The sequence below is a fragment of the Platalea leucorodia genome, assembly GCF_965183815.1.
Source record: "Platalea leucorodia genome assembly, chromosome: 5".
NCBI lineage: Eukaryota > Metazoa > Chordata > Aves > Pelecaniformes > Threskiornithidae > Platalea > Platalea leucorodia.
In genome coordinates this window covers 33,525,864-33,544,792 of record NC_138827.1, presented here as the reverse complement: position 1 = coordinate 33,544,792, position 18,929 = coordinate 33,525,864, and the positions used below count along the sequence as shown (strand labels likewise).

General features: G+C 38.9%; 1 protein-coding gene across 1 annotated transcript in view; it reads left to right on the top strand.

Moving 5' to 3' along the window:
- CFAP57 (cilia and flagella associated protein 57) overlaps window positions 1-18,929 on the top strand; it is a gene marked incomplete at both ends in the record, with an annotated part of 23,288 nt that extends 4,359 nt beyond the window's left edge. Inside the window, 17 exons of the mRNA XM_082314508.1 lie at window positions 551-690; window positions 1,366-1,531; window positions 1,923-2,036; window positions 2,541-2,753; window positions 3,359-3,532; window positions 4,690-4,851; window positions 5,331-5,486; window positions 7,610-7,703; window positions 8,594-8,784; window positions 9,794-9,967; window positions 11,082-11,240; window positions 11,659-11,802; window positions 12,985-13,101; window positions 14,077-14,211; window positions 14,295-14,438; window positions 18,303-18,429; window positions 18,718-18,929. Of these exons, the coding sequence (XP_082170634.1) occupies window positions 551-690; window positions 1,366-1,531; window positions 1,923-2,036; window positions 2,541-2,753; window positions 3,359-3,532; window positions 4,690-4,851; window positions 5,331-5,486; window positions 7,610-7,703; window positions 8,594-8,784; window positions 9,794-9,967; window positions 11,082-11,240; window positions 11,659-11,802; window positions 12,985-13,101; window positions 14,077-14,211; window positions 14,295-14,438; window positions 18,303-18,429; window positions 18,718-18,929 (2,622 nt within the window). The remainder of the gene's footprint in view (window positions 1-550; window positions 691-1,365; window positions 1,532-1,922; window positions 2,037-2,540; window positions 2,754-3,358; window positions 3,533-4,689; window positions 4,852-5,330; window positions 5,487-7,609; window positions 7,704-8,593; window positions 8,785-9,793; window positions 9,968-11,081; window positions 11,241-11,658; window positions 11,803-12,984; window positions 13,102-14,076; window positions 14,212-14,294; window positions 14,439-18,302; window positions 18,430-18,717) is intronic.

Genomic DNA, 18,929 nt, shown 5'->3' with positions numbered 1-18,929 from the left:
TCATGAAATGGACTTGCATGGAGTTAAATACCTAACCCGCTTACAGGCGTATAGAAAGATCCTTACAGGAAGGGGTTTTGTAGTTACAGGTCCTTTTTCTGCATGCAGCCTAAAATTTTATTGGTGCTTCACTTCCAGCATGCAATAGCTAAACATCCTGGTTAAGTTGCTTATCACTCAGCACTTTGTAAATATCTGTCTGACCAGAGGGTCTTAACTGAATTCTTGCAGGTCCAGTTTTATTTATTTGTCTGACTTGCATTTCTTTGGACACCTACAGTTATGTTCTGCTCTCACTAGCGTATGAGAACTATGGAGCCTACATCTTCCCTGCATCGCTTTTCTTGATTATTATTTATAAAGTTAAAACTGATTCTAACATAGTTATGTTTTTAACATTGTTATGTTCAGACTGGTGCAGTGAAAGGATTAAGTGGTTTCCTCAAATCTGTTTGATTACTATATGCAAAGAGCTATGATAGATTTCTTACCCGACTTACTGCCTGCAGTGAAATATTTGTGATTTTTTTATGTTCTCATTGCTTCTCAGGAGAAGGCAGCTTATTTTGCATATCTGAATTTCCCATTGCATTATGCTTCAGTCACTGGTCTGGACATCTGTATTTGGAAACCCATTCTTGCTACTTGTTCCCTGGATAGATCTGTCCGCATCTGGAATTACAAGATGAAGTAAAGAGTTGTTTGTGTTTATTATTACCTCTTGCTTTTTTATATATTGTGTTTAGCAGGCAACAGCAGCAATCTCATATGAATGAGAGTGTTGTTCTGGTAAAATTCTTGTGTGGTGTGGGATGTAAATGGTCTTACTGACATGATTTGGGGAGTGTGAATATGCAGTGCCTTTAAAACCAGTGCCAAAAGAATCCAAAGCCTTTTGTATTAAGCCATTCTTGTGTCAGACTTCTCATGTGTTTTGAAAAAAAAAATCATCAAGAATGTTTCATTCGGCATTGTCTTAAGACACTGTTATCCCATCTCCTGCTTCGTAGACATAGTTCTTAAGCAAAATGACTCCAGCCTTTAAGGTTCTATGGAGGGAGAGGGGGAGAAAAATATTTCTGAGAAGAGATGTTTGTGTCGGTTTGCAATCAGCAGTTCATTTACCTTCTTCCTTATATCACAGTAAACAAGGATTTACTCTTGCACCTTCCACACCTTCTCTGTGAACCAGAAGGTTCAGATTTGCCTTTGTTTCCTGTAACGTCTGTGTGATTGTTACTTAACTGAACACCTTTCCTTCAAGGACAAGGCAGAGTCAGACTGTAGCTGCCGGGCCAGATATTGTCCTGGCATGCAATAGGGAGTTTGTGGTGTTCCATACTGTGCAATGGTTTTGTCTTTCAGCACTTTGGAGCTATATAAGGAATATCGGGAGGAAGCATACACAGTATCACTTCATCCCACTGGCCTTTTCTGTTTGGTTGGGTTTTCTGACAAACTACGATTTATAAGTCTACTGTATGAGGACATGCATGTTTTCAAGGAGTTTGCTGTGAGAAAGTGTAGAGAGGTAAGGAGTGATGCAAAAATGAAATTGGAGAGTTATAGGGAGCATAGTGGTGACGAACATGGCAGAAGATAGAAACCTCTCCAATAGATCCTAGTAGGATTTAGGATATCAAAGCATAGAGAAAAGGATTCTGACTATTGGGAAATAAGCCTGGAAGCCGATGCATAACTGTGGACCTGGGAAGCAGCAGAAAGGGTAGTTTGCTCGGAAATACTCAAGGACTGAGTTTTACAGGGGAAAGCACCAATTAAGATAGAAGTAAGAGGCTAATTATGTCATGGATTTTCTTTTTGTGTAACATTCTGATATTAGGTAATGTCATTGGAATTCAATGCATGAATTTTTTTATCCACTGCATCTACAGTAATGGGTGGTTATGTTCTTTTTGTAGTGCTCATTCAGTAATGGAGGCCAACTTTTTGCTGCAGTTAATGGAAATGTGATTCAAATTTATTCCAGCATCACCTTTGAGAATATTAATAATCTGAAAGGACATAGTGGGAAGGTTAGTAAACAAATCCTATATGATACAACTCATTAAAGTATGAACTAGTTGGTAAGATGCATTTTGAAAAGGTAAAGTACAGTTTTGGATCACAAATGGGCCAAAAAATTCAAAATCGAAATACAAAAGTCAGTTTTCTTTGTTCAGAAGTCCATGTATGCATGCACTAGTTACGTCTAAAGAGTCTGTTCTTAAATTGAAAGTGAATGATTGGCAGGTAGCTGAACGAGGAAAAATATCCCAGTTATAAATTATAAAAATAAAATATACTACTTATTATTGAAATGAGCTTTTTCCTGACAGTAAGTTCATGAAGTAGTTCTTACTTTTTTTTTTTTTTTTTTTAAATGCTAAAATGGAATTAGTTGAGAAACATCTAGGGATTTTTAAGTAAGACTTAGAAGTATGGTTCCAAAGTTGTCATGGATTTACCAGTAAAATGACTCCATGCTGTATGTCTATAACTTACACATTGGGCACTGTGGTGTGTTTTGCTTTTGCCAGATACATGCAGTTAAATGGAGCGCAGATGATACTAAATTTGTCTCCTGTGACACACACGGTGCTGTGTATGAGTGGAACTTGTTGACAGGTAAAAGGGAGTCAGAGTGTGTGCTCAAGTCCTGCATCTACAGCAGCATTGCCCTGTCTTCTGATGCCAAAATCATCTTTGCTGTTGGATCTGACCAAACTCTCAAAGAAATTTCAGAGTCTTCGGTGAGCTAACAAGCACTCTGGGATTTTGCTAAGTTCTCTGGGGAGGGTACTGGTGCTTTGATTTCCTTATCATCCATTTGGTAAGAAGGAATCAGTCTGGTTTTGATAGCTGTGATATTTACTGACACTTTTTTTTTGTTCTTATGTCCTTTACCATGAAACCTGAGATTTTGTTGTAGTTTTGTATTTTTATAACTTTACTTGGATTTACCCAGAAATCTTCTAATTCAGCTAACAAACTAACTTGGCAATATTGTATCAACTGTTTTGCTGAAATGCAAGTGTATTGCATCTACCACTGTAGGCTACGTGCCTTTTGGTTTTTGTCCAGAAAAGTAGTAAATTGTACGTGATAACCATTACGTCTTTCAGAAAGGATCAACCTGTGGAGTGTGGCTTGAAATTTTAAGAGTGCATATCTATAAAGCTTAATACTAATTATTGTTCATGGCTTTACGCCTGCAGGCACGTAGATTCTTTTAACTGCATTATTTGCTGCAGGCAGAGGTATGACAATTGCTCATGCAATAAGTAATCAAATAGGTTTGAGAAACTTAATGTAATGTGAGGGTTTTGTGTGTTTCGGTTTTGGGTTTTTTTTACAGATCCAGCATGAAGTATCTGCTTTTGGTGTTGTTTATACTGCAGTAGCTGTTTCTCATTCCGGGCACATGGTATTTGTTGGTACATCTCTGGGGACAATTCGAGCTATGAAATACCCATTACCTTTGACAAAGGATTTCAACGAGTATCAGGCCCATGCAGGTGCTGTTACAAAGGTAACATAGAGTACTTTCTTTTCCCTGTGATACCAGCTGCACAAATCTCCTTTAGCACTGATTCTCCTTCCCATTTCATAGCATAATATGTTAAAACTAAGGTTGCGCCTGCACGTGGAGAATGAATATTACAGCATTCATAGAAGTCCTGTCTCTAGAAAGAGATGTCACTGGATAAGCTGTTGTTGGCTAAAAAGTGGCTTGTACCAGGATACGTAACATGGCATATCCCTGATGGAGAACTCTGATATAGCTCTTTCTGGAAAGAGGAAGATAAAGTTACACAGGCTTGAAAACCTCTTGTGTGAATGGAAGGAGGAATGAGATAAATGTATTAAGCAACTTGCTGCCAGGGTAAAGAGCAGAAGAGATTGCAGTGCTCGTCCGCTAACCAGAATGTATTTCTAAAAGGCTTATGAACAGCATGTGAAAGGTGGGGATATGGTGAGTAGAGACTGCAACCATGGAACATTTCAGTGCACTTTCTCCAGGAAGCCACATGTTCTATCTTGTTAAAACTGTTCGTGATTTTGGCATTTTAAGTATCACTGTCAAATACAGCACCTTGACTTAGAGCTGCACAGTCCAACATTAGGCTGTGAACTTCAGTTATTGGAACTCTACTTTCACCTCGCTCGTAAGCTGTGTCAGCTCCCAGGTACTCTATGCCAGGCCACACAGTCACAGGAGGTCTGGAGGAGGTGACAGCAGTTATTACTAGATAGTTCTTGGTGGGCTTACTTGCAGATTCAAAGAAAACGTTTAGCCATCTGTTGCTCAAACTTCTCAAAGAAAAAAGCTAGAGAGCTTTGGAATTGTCATATAAATTGCCTGTCTGTGCTATAACTGTCTAGAAGGTCTTTTCTGTTCCAGGTTTTTAAAAATCTTCTTACAGCTTTGAGAGCAGAAGTGGATCCAGTGTCTTCACATGTTCTTCTTTTCTTTTCCTTCCTCTGTTGTCTGGACCAGGGTGGAGCAGGATTAGAGGACATAATCAAAATGTTGGTAGTGGGGCTATGTTAATATTTCCACTGTTGACTTTCTGTGGTAGAAATCACAGTGACTGTGTGGGTGGGGAGAAAAATTTGGTATAAAATCAAACTGTGTCTCCATTCTTCCTTGTCTCTACTGTTATTTTGTTGTCTCTTCCTTCTAAGATGTCCATAACAAATGATGACCTATTTCTGCTGACTGCCTCAGAGGATGGCTCTATATTTGTCTGGAAAGTGTGTGAAAAAGGAGGTGGGATACTGAAATGGGAAAAGGAAATTGAGTATGCTGAGGAAGTGCTGATCATGAGATCAGATATAGAAGAGAAGGTAGGAGGAGCAACTTGTGAAAATGAACCATAGGATTCCTAGCGTACAGCTTATGAATTACATTTGCATGGTGTTTGTGACTAGCTGTTCCTGTATGACCTTCTGTTTAAGAGGGCCTGCATGGCTTTCGTCATAAAAAGTGGTTACAGCAAGTAGCTGCAGCTGCTCGTTAATATGCAAACTGAATTGTATGAACAGTGAGTGTGGAGAAAAGTTTAGACTTTTCTCTAATACTTTCCCCAACCTCCTGAAAGCAGTTTTAATGGAGTAGAGAAGTCAGGAGCTGCATTTCTATAAACTATCTTGTAAGATAACAAAGAAACCTTACTTCTGGAACTTCTTGGTCTGTCTGTCTGAAAATTCTCTGCAAAGGCTGTTTTTCATAAATATGTGCATGTAAATAAAACATCCTTAGCAAGCTGTTGCTAATGGCAAATAACCTCTGTGTTAAAACTATCTTCTCATTCATGTCCTAACAGAGTCAGGCAATGCTAGACCTGCAGATTCGTGTGAAAGAGCTACAGACAGAAAATGATTACCAGCTACGTCTCAAGGACATGTACTGTAATGAAAAAATAAAGGAATTAGAAGAGAATTTCACTCAGGAAATAGGCTCCCTTAAAACCAAACACCAGGTATGATTCATATTGCAGAACCAAATACCAAGAAATCTTTCACTGAAGAGTTGAATTCAAGCTTGCATTATATATGTATGAATGCCATAAAGCATCTGAAAAATGAAGCATTCCTTTCCAATAAACATGTTCTTGATATTTGTAAACCATGAAGCTACCTTTGAGTCAAGCCTCTTGTAAGTACAAGGGGATGCAAGAGTGCTCCTAGGTAGCCTGTAAGTATCTTCACATAAAAACAGTTCAGCAATAAATGCTGCCTGAGACCAAGGATCAGTAAGCTATATCACCCTTGAGTAGAAATGGGACCATGCCTTAAAAGCTCTGTCACATATAAGGTTGCAGCTGCTGCAGGATCCAACAGTTATTCTTCTTAATGTCGCCTTCTTTATGGCCTGGCCGCTTAGCTTTTTTAAGAACATCTGCTGAGGTGTCTTGTATGCTTTTTGAAAACAAAAGTAAAATATATTCCCTGGATTTCTTCTGTTCATGTGTTTATTGATTTCTCTGTGGTCATGAAGCAGGACTTTCCTGAAAGGCAAAAGCCACGATAATTCTTCCCAGTGTCGTATTTATCTGTGTCTGTTAATTCTATTCTGTCCATCTGTCTGGTGCACATACCAGATTTCTGACCTGTGATTTGCTATATTTCTGGACCTCTTTTAGAGTTAGAAGGCAAGTGATCCAATAGCGATTTCTCTGGCAGTAAGATGGCTTGAAGTGAAAGATTACATATCACATGATTCAATTCTGTCAACCTCCCGTTCTTTTCGAGCTTTTGGATGAATATTGTCCTGTCCTGGTGATTTGTTACTGCTTATTTTGTTGAGTTGTACATAGTCCCTTCAAGCAGTATTTCAGTTTGATTCCACATAAAGAAGGATTCCAGTATGAAAGCTTGCCAGGTAACTTACTGGTTTTATTATTTTACGGTCTTGTCATTTTCAAGTGCTCCTTTTTATACCTTTTTTGTCTTTTGGCCCTACAAATGTTCTGGCAGGTTTCTGATTTTGATTTTTTTGAGGAAGTTTAATTATTCATTTTAATGTTTTCTTCAAGTAGTTCCTCAGGCTCTTTGGCTTTTCTCATTGTGGTTTTTACATTTAAGTAACCTGAGTTTTAACCTTTCTATTTTTCTTCATTTTTGTACGGCTTGAACTTTTACAAGAAAGCCATTTCCCTTCTTACAGATTCCTCTACCTGTGCTTTACCTGTGCTGCTTTTCTTCTGCACTTCGTCAGGTCTTTTCCTAGGTAGTGCTTGGCTATAGAGTTCTAATAGTCTCAGCTACACTGAAACTTCTTTAGGCTTGTTGATTATAGGCTTGCAAGGAAATGCCTTTGAAGGCAAATAAAAGTTTTCTAGGCAGGCAAGTTGTACTTCCTGTATGAGTATCAGTACATCTTAAGATTAAACTGAACGACAGATTTGGACGGGCTCAGGGCTAACATTTCTAGTTGTTGCGTTCAGCAGGCAAATGGAATATTTCTACTTATGCAAGACCCATACAATTGTTATGAGAAGAAAGTGAAAGAATTGTACCTTTGGTACAATTGCCAACTTTTCTGGGAAATTTCTCACCCATTTTCTTCTTCCAATTCTTTGTGCTTTTTTAGAAGATTAAGTCATTTGTAGTGGTAGTCAGACATTCCAAGCAAATGGCATTCAAAACTCACTTTTGCTTAGGTTTATGTCATTCTACGCAAATGTCAGTGTTTTAGGACCTCAAGGTTGCTTCAAGTGAGACAGGAAGCAGCTTGAACTTTAGTATCTGGACAACAATTTGTGGAACTGCAAATTCTCCTCAAGCAGGCACATACAAAGAAGTGGAGGCTTTTGTAGCTCACAAACTTTTCTTGTTAGATTAGGATTATAGAGAACCTTGTATTATATGAACTCCATTTGCCACTTTCCCTTAGCTTTCCATAGTTTTGTAACCTGCCATAACAAACTAATCTCTGGGAAAACTTGGCTTAGTGAGACATGTCATCTGAATTTTGGTGAGAGACTTCAAACATAAATTTTGTTGTGTATGTGTTCCCCAACATGGGCAAGAGCACAAACAATTTGGACACTGCTTTGCCTAGTTTCAAATTAAAATGTATTTTTCTTATTTTTTTCTCCAGATTTTACAAGCAGAGAAAGAAAAACAGGAGCTGCAACACCAGTTTCAACTGTCTGAGCTGATGAATAAACAGGCCAGGGAGGTGCAACAGCTAGGTTAGACTATAACAAGTGTTTGTAACTAGAATCTGAAGAAAGTGCATTAGATTCATAGTGAGTAATGTGACAGAGAGGGATTACTAGAGTACCAGTACAAGGAAAAAATGCATGTATGTCATATATGTATTGCAGATCAAACGTTTGTCTAAACTGCATCACACACATGACCATGACGAGAACATGCACATGGGCACTGTATCTTAGATGTTTGGTTTTTGAGATTAGCAATTTCTTCATTTATCTTATAGCTCACTGTGCAAGAATAGTGAAGTTCTACAGTTCAACAAGGAGGCTAATGTACAACGCACATAATATGGAAATACCTCGACCCCAGATTTGTAATCAAGATAAAGCAGAAATACTGCAAATTAGTGCCAAAAAGCAAGTTCACCCATAAATGAGTCCATTGCCTACTCATACTCTGTAACAGTTGTACTTATACAGCTCTGTCATGGTTGTCATCTCAAGGGAATACCTAAATTAGCTGTTATTAATTTGTTGTAATGGCAGAGTAGGAGATTTTGGTGTAGGTTTTAGACTTGTTCAAGCTGGAATAGAACAACATTTTGTCCTGATGCAGCAAGCAAGGATATAGCAGAATATTCAGAGACACAACTGAGAAAGGTGAATGGAACAGGCATTATTAGTGAAGTGGTAGGTAAAAGGAAGAGCAGGAAACTCAAGAGATGGTTTTCCGATGTAAAATTTTATATGGCCACAGAGTCTAAAACCCCTGATGAAGAAAGCAATGAAGTGCTTCTAGTATCATTTATTGCAACCAACCGCCAAAAAGACAGTAGAGAATAAGACATTGATGACTGTAGAAGGATAGGATACACCTCTCTCTCCTATTAGTTTTATCCATTCTGTATGCTTTCTGTTACCAGAATCTGATGGTAATCAGAAACTCTTAATGGAAAATGAGAAATACCAGGAGCTGCAAGTGAAATCCCAGAGGATGCAGGAGGAATATGAGAAACAATTGAATGATTTGGAGGAAAGCAAAAGCAGGGCTGTGAAGGAGCTAACAGAATATTATGAGGAAAAACTTAATGAGAAATCTATTCTGCTGGAAGAGGTGGGAAACTTGATTTGCAGTTTGAATTATTGACTAAGTTTATCTCCAACTGTGATAAAATGTTCCCTAGGAGAGGAGAGGTTGGCTCCCTCCATGCAAATCCTAATCTGCCTGTAACATTGGGGAAATATGTTGACAGGTAGAATAGTCATGAGGAAAACCCAGCTGAGTTACCAACTTTTCTGGGCTTCATACCTTGAGTAAGTAACCTGCTAAGATTAATATCCTTGGGCATTCTCAGCTTCGCCTCTCTTTCTCCTAGATCCAAGAATTTCTGTTTTTTAATGTGGGTTAGATGACACATTTACTGTAATTGAAGAAAGAAGAGTCAATCATCTTGTTCTAGTGAAGAGATAACATTTCTAAAATGGTGAATTCCACTCCTGAGTCCCTGCGGTTCCTGCCTGCATGATTTTGGGGAACAAAGAGAAATACCCTGAGTAGTTCAAAAACTCCTGCACATTGAGGTCAAAGACTGGGCTTGACAAAGGGCAGCCAGATAACTGATGCTTATATATCTAAAGTCAATAAATTCTACCAACATTACTATTTGCAGCCCTATGTTGCAATGCCAATTTGGAAAGAATGTGAGGAATGAATGGTGAGAAGAGAGGCATACAAAGACTGATGCAAACCTCAGCGGTTATTGTCCTAATGCATGAGAAACAGCAATTTTAAAAGATCTTCTCAAGTGTTACTCACGTTTGTGGTTTCTGCTGCCAGAACAAGTTTGCTGATGTTAGTATTTGGGCCAGGTTCCTAACTTGAAGCATCCAAGCCTCAAGAAGAATTTTTTTTAAGAATTCTTTATGTTTGTCTCAACAGTTTTTAAAGTTAGTTACTTTAATCTCCTAAGAAGTAAAGTTATCTTAAATGATATTGCTGCAGTTGAAGAGTCCACTAAATATAGATCCTCCCAGGAGAAACACAGTTACAAATAAGGAATTCTTCTCTTATTTATTGGTCTCTTACTGTTGTCTTCTGTAATGTTTGCTTTCCTTAACTGCAGGCAGAGGAGGATATGAGGCAGCAGCTTCAAGCACATGAAGAAATTAAGAAACAAATTGAAGAAGATGAAGACCGAGAAATCCTGGAAATCAAAATCAAGTATGAGAGACAGCTCTTGGAAGAAAAGGAATCAAACCTGCAACTGAAAGGAGAAACAGGAGTCATGAATAAAAGGGTATCTCTTATTCTGTGATAGGATCAGACCTGCACGTGGAGACCTATAGCTGAGGATTGAATGTGACTAATGGCACATCAATTTAGTCTGTTAATTTAGTCTGTAAATATGTGGCATTTCATATGAGAACAGTAGCCTCTTCTTATATAAGTTTGAATGTTTTAGAATATTTGGGCAGAAGAAGCAGCTGTGTGCTGATTGTATTGCTGATATGATTAGAGATAGATGATAGAGGAGGTGTGTTTTTATTAGTACACTTTCTTTTATCTTACATAGTTTTAAATTATAAATAATAATATTGTTCATCCTATGATGGGAAAGAAATGAACCTTTTCATGTTTCCAAGATCTAAGGTGTCGCTTGTTAAAAAAATACTTCTACTGCTTCATTCGATGCAATAAACATTTTGTGTTTTGTATGCATCATAATTTTTTATTGGTTTTACTCTTAGGATTTTTAAGGAGGCATAAAACCTTTTGGTTCTTTTACTGGCTGGGTATAACATTTACATGTTAGAGGGACATTTTTTCTTTTCCGTTTCTTCAGTATCTATCTGGAGACAAGTTCTCTTCCTTCATACCCTCTATTGTCATGGTACTGTCTTCAGTTCCGTTGTCTTTTAGACACCACAAATTTCTTCATGGGTCCTCACAGTTTGACCAGCCCCATTCCTTGATTCCAACCTTCTTGGCTTCACAGATCTTAGTATTGAGGCAGAGATTTTGAGGGTACCCGAGAGCTATGAACTAGGCACCCTTCCAGTCTACTATTGACATCATTAGAGATGTAAGACAATAAAATAATTTTCCGTGGCTTGAGTGTTATTTGAAGCTGATGCTTGGGTATAATATCCATACCCTTCTTGCTTCTGGATGCAAATTTCTTGATTCTTTGTAGTACAGTGAGTATTCTGTCAGAATATACAGAAAACACTAAAATGGGTATTCAACCCCCTTTTAAGTTACAGGTATTTAAGTGATGTGATGCTCCTTCATCATGTCTTAATTTTTTATCCTTTATCCCACACTGGCTACAGGGTATCTTACAGAATAGGATGGCTGAGTTGTGCACAGCTTTTGGAGACTGTTAAGTTCTTATTTGTTTGCCTCTCTAGTTGAACAGCCTACAGAAAGAGCTCAAGGAGCGAAACAGGGACATTGAGGAAATGAGACTGGAACAGCAGAAGCTGCAAGGCACCATTAAGTCACTGGAGAAGGACATCTTGGCACTGAAGACAGAGATTCAAGAGAGAGCTGACACTATCCAAGACAAGGTGAGAAACTGGAAAACTGGCTGAGATCAAGGTCACCCTCCCTTAATTTAATACAGATATTGATTTTAATAGTATCATGTTGTGATAATATCACATGACTGGAAACTCAGTTTTAACTTAAAGAATTTGTGATCTTTAGTTTGAGATTTTAGTTTTTTTCCTGACATTTTAAGCTTTTCTTGGCGAGCTCAAGTTCAAGATGTTGAGTTTCTTGTCCCCTATTCTGGGATCTGTAGATGGCTCAATGTATCATTTACCCACTCCTTTCCCACCCCATCTGTGTTAGATATGCGACTGAAGTCCAGTCTTCCACTAGATCTGTGACTGCTGGTTTTACCTCCGCCATATTGTACCTTGTCCTGGGGATCTATTTGAGAGTGCTGTGCCTGATTCAGCCCTCTGTACCTGTTTCTCCCAGGAGAAGCATATATATGACCTAAAAAAGAAAAATCAGGAACTGGAAAAGTTCAAGTTTGTACTGGATTACAGAATAGAGGAATTTAAGAAGCAAATAGTTTCACGGGAAAATGATATTACAGCAATGAAGGAGCAGATCCATGAGGTGAGTGACACTGTCGTTTGGCCTCTGCTACTAAGCCCTTTGTCTGAATACAAAGATGACCTGGCAAGTTCCATGGAAGACTCCACCCTGTTTGTTCCTTGATTTCTTTCAAGGTTACACATCACTGATTCAATATCTTTACAGCTAATAAAAATACTTACGCACAATAGCTTCTATTTAATTTTCTATCACATGCTACCAGTGATCGACACAGTTATTTAAGCTCCTGTTTCAGTATTTAATTCTAGACTCCGAGTAATATCAGTTTTGCTTAAAAATACATCTTGTCCTTATGTGGTTGCCCTCCACATACCATATAGAGTTTGCAAGATACTGCCTTTATAGATCTGGAGGAAGAGAGAGTGAACTTCTCTCAGAGAAGTTGCAGATTTATGCAAACATAACTCCATTTAGGGGTTAGGTATGTGGGCAAATTACCATTCATCAGCTGGTCCATGGAAAATTTCCATGTATTCATACTTAGATTGCAGCAAATTCATTGAGGCAACTTATTTATGATAGAAACTTACTGTGATCTCTCCATAGATGTACCTTTAGCTCAGCCAAATTAGGACTATGGTGACATAGCTAATCGGTGAGGTATTAGTTTTCGCAAGTCTGTTTATTCAGAACAAAAGCCTTTTAAATAAAATGCAAACTAATGAAAATTGTGTATGTATGTCAGATGAGCATGATGAAAGCTCTGTTCTCTCTCTGGTCACCATCTCATGCCAGTAAATGCTGTAGTACCCTTATTGCTTTTCTTCCCTTTATTCTACATACATAGCCACTGCTTTCTAATGCATTTGTTTCTTTTCAGTATCGGGTTCTTCTTATTGTTGCACTTACTCTTTCCAGTCTTGACTGCTAATTTCCATTTCACCCATTTTTATTCAGATGGAACAGTAAAGCTCCAGTTCAGCTCAAGGAAATGAAGGGGCATCACATCACTTACTTAAATACCTGTAACTCAAAAGGGAGTTCAATATCCATTTTTGTGTTTTCTGTATATTCTGACAGAGGGCAGTGTTGTTCCAAAATTGACTTTTTTCATGTTGTAATTCAACCTGAAGGGGGATCTACTCCCTCAAGTCTGTATTTCCAGTCTCTGGTTTTCCTGTTATGTGTTGTTTTTTTCATGTCTCCTTTTAGTCCTGATTTCCTCCTTCTGCTTCCTTTCAGATGGAGGGGGAGCTGGAAAGATTCCACAAGGAGAGCACACAGTTGAAGCTGAATATCACACAACTGCAACAGAAACTAAAGGCAACGGATCGCGAGATGCACAGAGAGAGGCAGAAGGTATGGGGTACAGCCACTGTGCTGGTCCTACATAATGAAGTTTGTGGGGACAGAACACTGCAGAAGCGTTAATCTGAGCAAACAGGTACTTCAGGGATACTGTGTCCAAGGACCAGGAGGGTCTCTGGCCAATGGGACAAAGACAGAAAACTTCCAAGCCTGCAACTAGGTTAGAGAATTGATATTAAAAAAATCCAGTTATTTATATGTCAGTTTGTTCAATCAACACATACTTTCCTGGGTTTAACAGAGCAGTGAGGCAAATGCTTAACTGACTAATGCTTTCCTGCCCAAGCTTGAAATCTGGGGATGCTTGGCCTAAATAGGAGCAGCACGTAGGCTACCACATACAATGATAAGTAGGCATTAGTAGGATGAAATGAAGGGCGGGCTTATTAATGGAGGAGACGAGGACTCCTTGTGTTTGACAACAAGCACGTCAGACATGAGGGAGGAAAAGGGACTGCAAGTGAAAGTGAAGTAGCTTAGCAGGCAGTGCAGGACTGAGGAAGCAGGTAGAGGGGCCTGGTAGAAACCAAGTGAGAATGAGAAGGCAATCTTGATGTGAAATCATCAAGTTGTGCATGTGTCTGATATGTGTTTTGTCCCTTGCCTTCTCTCATTAACAGTTTGTGCGTTGTTTCTAAATAAGAATGCAGGTTGTTTGGGAAAGGACAGTGGGGGATAGCATTCATACTAATAGGCCACTGGTTTTCAGATGAGACCTCTGGATGCTGGCACTTGCATTACCTAATGCAAGTATCTTGGATTACTATTACTGCTAAAACTTATCACTGCTATTCGACACGCAGTGCTCACATCCCCAGCATTTTTTGTAATGACATATTTTTAAAAAATTAAGTGGAAGTAAAGTATATGGGAGCTTTCACCAGTTCTACTAGACTTTCTGCAAAGTTATACATGACAGAGTGCTCTGATGAGCCAAATAAGAATGTACCTACATCATTCTTGCAGAAGCGAAATATGGAAGCTCTCATCAAACGATTTAAAACAGATCTTCATAATTGTGTGGGCTTCATTCAGGATTCAAAAAAAATGAAGGATGGGATCCGTGAGCTCTACACCAAGTATGTGCAGCAATCAGACACGGTGAGTCAGGGCCTTTGCCTTCTCCTTGCAGATGAATTTCTCTGATAGTGTAATTACTGAGGCAACATGCTGTGTCCCCTCAGGTGGAGACTGACGCAGTAGACATGGATCTGCAGCAGGAGTGCATGAGACAGCGAGAGTATCTTGAGAGGAATTTGGCAGCTTTAAAAAAGAAGGTGGTGAAGGATCAGGAAGTCCACCAGGCTGCTTACATGCGCATTGTGCAGGTAACAAGCCTTTTACTTGTGGTACGGAGAGGGAAAAAGGAAGCAGCTGCACAGAAGACACTTTAGTAGCCTTACCACAGTGGTTTCTTAGGACTTTGAAACAGTTTTGGTTTTCTTCCTTGCCAGAAATTCCTAAGTTTTTCAAGTGCTTCTATTCAAGGATAGTGTTCATTGAGCTACTGGAGTTCTACAATTTTCTGGACAAAAAGTACAAGATCTCTAAAGTCAGAAATTGCTGCTGTTTTGTGGATACTTTTGTTTATCTCCCACTCCCTAATGTAAAGGGAGATAGGGAATCTCTTCTGCCTGGATATTTTTTAAGCAATTAATGTACTTATTTTTTATTTCAAACAGTATTTATCATTGTCATCATAGTCAATTTGCACCTGTCTGAGTGCCAAGCTGTACTTGCTGTGTGGTGGTGTTTAGGAAGTAATTTTGGAGGAAGAAAAGAAAAAGAAAAAAACCCAACTTTCTTCGGCTACATAGTCCCATGCCTACTCATCTGAATTCCAAAAAACTTTCTGCTTTTCACATCCAGGTTTTTCGAGGAAGTTCAGAAACCAATGAATATGCCTATTTGTACCAAGATCTCTCACACAGAATCCTTGTTCCTTACAAGGCAAGGTAAACTTGTGACTGCTGGGGCCGAAGATCCAATTTGTTTTCATCTGGAGTGAGAGGATCTAAAGCCCCACACCAAACACCCTGGGAGGACAGGTCTTTTACAGTCTCTCCTTACCATGATCTCCTTCTGCTCAGTCAGCATTTCCTTTTCCCCTCACTAGCGCTTTCTTCATTGTTACTTTATTATGCTTCCTCAGGATCATTGGACCTCAGTTCCCTCCTAAGTCGTCTGTTCTTTGCTGTTTATCCATAGTGCTTCTTCAGGCCCAGGCAGCAGCGATCTTTTTCCCTGGCCCTGTTTTAATTTTTTTACTCCTTCTGTGTGTTAGATGCTTCTTTTTGGCACAAAAGGAAATGGCTTCAGAAAATAACCTAAAGAATTTCCTTGCTGGAATGGGGTGTCAGATAGTGCTCATAATGATAATACTTCATGTCTTGGATCAGTAAGCCTAACATGAAATGATGATTAGAATTGAATTAATAAAACATCTGGAAGATGAAGATATCAAAGGTTCTAAGCAGCTTGGTTTCTTCAAAGAAAAAGCAGTTCTCTGAAGTCTAGTAGATTAATGAGACTTTACAGCCAGGAGGAATTATCATGGTCTTCCAGTCCTTCACAGGGGGCTTTTAAGACTAGTTTAGACAAACTTCTGTCAGGGCTTGCTTTGAAAAAGTAAATGACATCTTGGTGGCCTTCTAGCTCTGTATTTTTATTATTCCTCAGTTGTGCTTACATTTTCAGAGCTGTGCATTCCTCTTTGAGTGACTATTCGTAGGTACATTCCACTAGTGACTGCTGCAACAGATGATGAGAACTGTCAAGATAATTTTAGTTTTCTTGCCAATTGGCAAGTTGCTTGTTGTTAGACTATTAGTTTTCCCTCCAGCCTTCTATATTTGTAATGGCTTCTTTGGTCACTTGGACACATAAGAACAGACACACTGAATAATGTTGAAGTAACACTGCTTGAACTGAAGCACATATAGGATGATCGTTTTTATAATATGTCCTACCTGTCTCTGACAGTCAGCACTGTAGGGACTTCCTAGGCTGTAGATTGCATCCAGACGTCATATGTAGTTGTACCTGATGGTCTCATCCTCCATGCATTTGATTATTCCCTTTTCTGAAAAAATTGGTACTTTGCCACAACATTCCGTGACAATGAGTTTTACCATGAACACTTATTTTAATCCATTGCATGATCATTGCATTGCAGTGCACGCTTTCTGTCAGAATGCAAAGATTGAATTAAAGGCTAATCTCTCTGGATAGCATGCCTCTTCAGAAATATTATCAGTATCAACCAGCAGCCTTTTAGCACCCAGCAAACCAAACAAGAAATTTCTACATAGCCCAGATTGCCTCATGCAAGATACTATGTATTATACTGTCTAAAAAACCAAAAGCAAGATCTTCATTTGATAGCAGCATTCAACCACTTGGAGTAAATTTCTGAGGATGTTCATGACTAAAGTACACCTAACAGAAATGGTGTGACCTAACCCTGAAATCTGGTCAAAAGAAAATTTCCTTGGCTGATTCTTGGAAGTTATCCTCGTCATGTGTTCCTTTCAGGATCAAGCTCTGAGATAAATGCATAGCATTCAAATTTCATCTGTGTTTGAAGACTTGAATTAAGCAAGTCAGAGTCAACAAAATATTATGGTTTCAGAGCAAGCTGCCTAAGCTCATCAACTCATGCTGCATTAGAGTTCAACACAACCACTGCAAGAACAACTGTTGTTGCCCAACAAGTTCAGACCTTAATGCATCCCACAATCTTCCTACAGCCAGTGATTTTCAGCTGAGGGGAAACTAAAGCACAGGTGGTGTACTTGTCTTAGTGTGAAGTATTGAGAATCTTGCCGTGTACGCACACCTTGAGTTATTGCTGCCAACTTGAACTCCTTGAGTGCATCTATATACAGATAATTGCAGTAAGTGTTGTACTTTGTTACTAATCAGGTTTCAGTTGTGTGGTGCCAATACTTTATGAGAATATTGTAAGGAACCAAATCATATGCCTTACATAAATCTCTTATGGCAACATAATTATCTCTATCAACCAAAATTATCATTAAAAAAAATCAAGATTTGAAGACACCTTTTTCATAGGAAAATGTCATTGTTTTAGTGGGTTCCCTGTTGCTTGAGATTGGTGTCATGTGAGGTACCCAAAGCATGCCTTTTGGCCATTTGTCTTTTTAAAATATTGCCATTTATGATAAAGTTCCAGGGGTTGGAATGGTGCTGTGTTCCAAAACTTCTAAAAAACCACCACAGGTAGCTGAAATCATTGCTATTCTTGGTTCAAGTATGATGCCAGCTGTTTAACATTTGCACTAACTGTTGATGTGATAAGGTATTTCACTGTCTTCGTAAGACGCAAATATACAATTCCACTTGTCCTGAATTCAGAAAAGAAATATTTAGTTAATGGTGCTCCTGTTTCTGAATCATGAGCAACAGTTTTATCATCCTTCACTAGTATTAGCCCATACTGTTTTTGCTGAAGTCTTTGAATCTGTCACAACAATGAGTAAAGTACATTCACTTGTACTTTCACAACTCCTTCAGCAAGATGCTTTGTGGTAGGCTATTAAAAAAATCAGACGATTGAACTTTTATGGGTTGAAAACTGACTAAAAAAACCCCAAAAGATAAATACATGGCCAACTTTTCCTCATAACAGCATGTTAGCAGTAGGTATCTTAAGTCTCCATATGCTTTATATATTTCTTAATAATTTGGAAGAGGTGTTGGAAAGTGATGTCTGTCAGAACTAATGAAGAGGGCTTTGAAGAACTGCAAGGAGATACAGATAATTTAAGTGAACAGACACATAGTGGCAAATGAAAGGCAAAATAATACATACTGGACGGACAAATGGGAATTATTCACATTAATTCTCGATTAATTAGATCAATCCAGGAAGGGACCTGAGCTTCCCTGTGGAATTGGCAAGGAAGATGACACCTCAGAGTGCAGATGCAGTCAGAAAAGCAAAACAAATATCAGCTTATTGAGCTACCATGGTTTGAATACTGTCATGTTTTGTGTCAAATCTGCTGTGGCCTTATCTGAAACGTTGTGTACTGTACTGATTGCCCTGTATCTTCCGCTTGTGATACTGATTCTATACTGTCCAGTATCCTTCCCAAGGATATGAAGATTCATATTGCTGAGCCAGATAGTACCTGTGCTTTTCCTCATAGGGCATATTGGTTTTGCAGGAAAATGTGAGTCTGATTAAGGAAATTAATGACTTGCGGCAAGAACTGAAGGTGGCCCACACCCAGATACATGACCTCCGGTCAACACTAAGATTAACCAAGAAAAAGCAAGCAATTCAAGACACAGGTGAATAGTACTTCTTGTGTGTTTTCCATCTTGTCGGTACTCATTCCAGAAGCCCTTTTTGTCCTTGGTGAACAATTCTGTTACTGTCTCCATATCATTCCAGCTTGTCTGCCTGGTGGTATCTCTTATATTGTGATGTTAGTTGTAGAAGCTGCTAAATACTGCAGAATCTTACTATTTAGCTCTACTCCTTCAGCCCTGAAAGATGCCTTTCCTTGTTTACACCAAAGAACTCTGTGAGCTGGACCTTTGTTACTCTGCTCTGTCCTCTCTGATTTTATCTTCTAGCTCCCTCTGGTGAACTGCTGTCCAGCCCAGCTGTCCTGAGGTTGAATGCAGAGAAGGAAAGTGAGAAAATCATAGAAATGCAGCAGCTAGAAATTCAATACCTGCGCGACCAAATCCAGGAGAAGGGGCAAGTCCCTGCAGTTCCGCCTCTCTTAGACAGAAATCTTCCTAAACTGAATCTGGAAGGAAGCCACAAGACACAGCAACAGTGA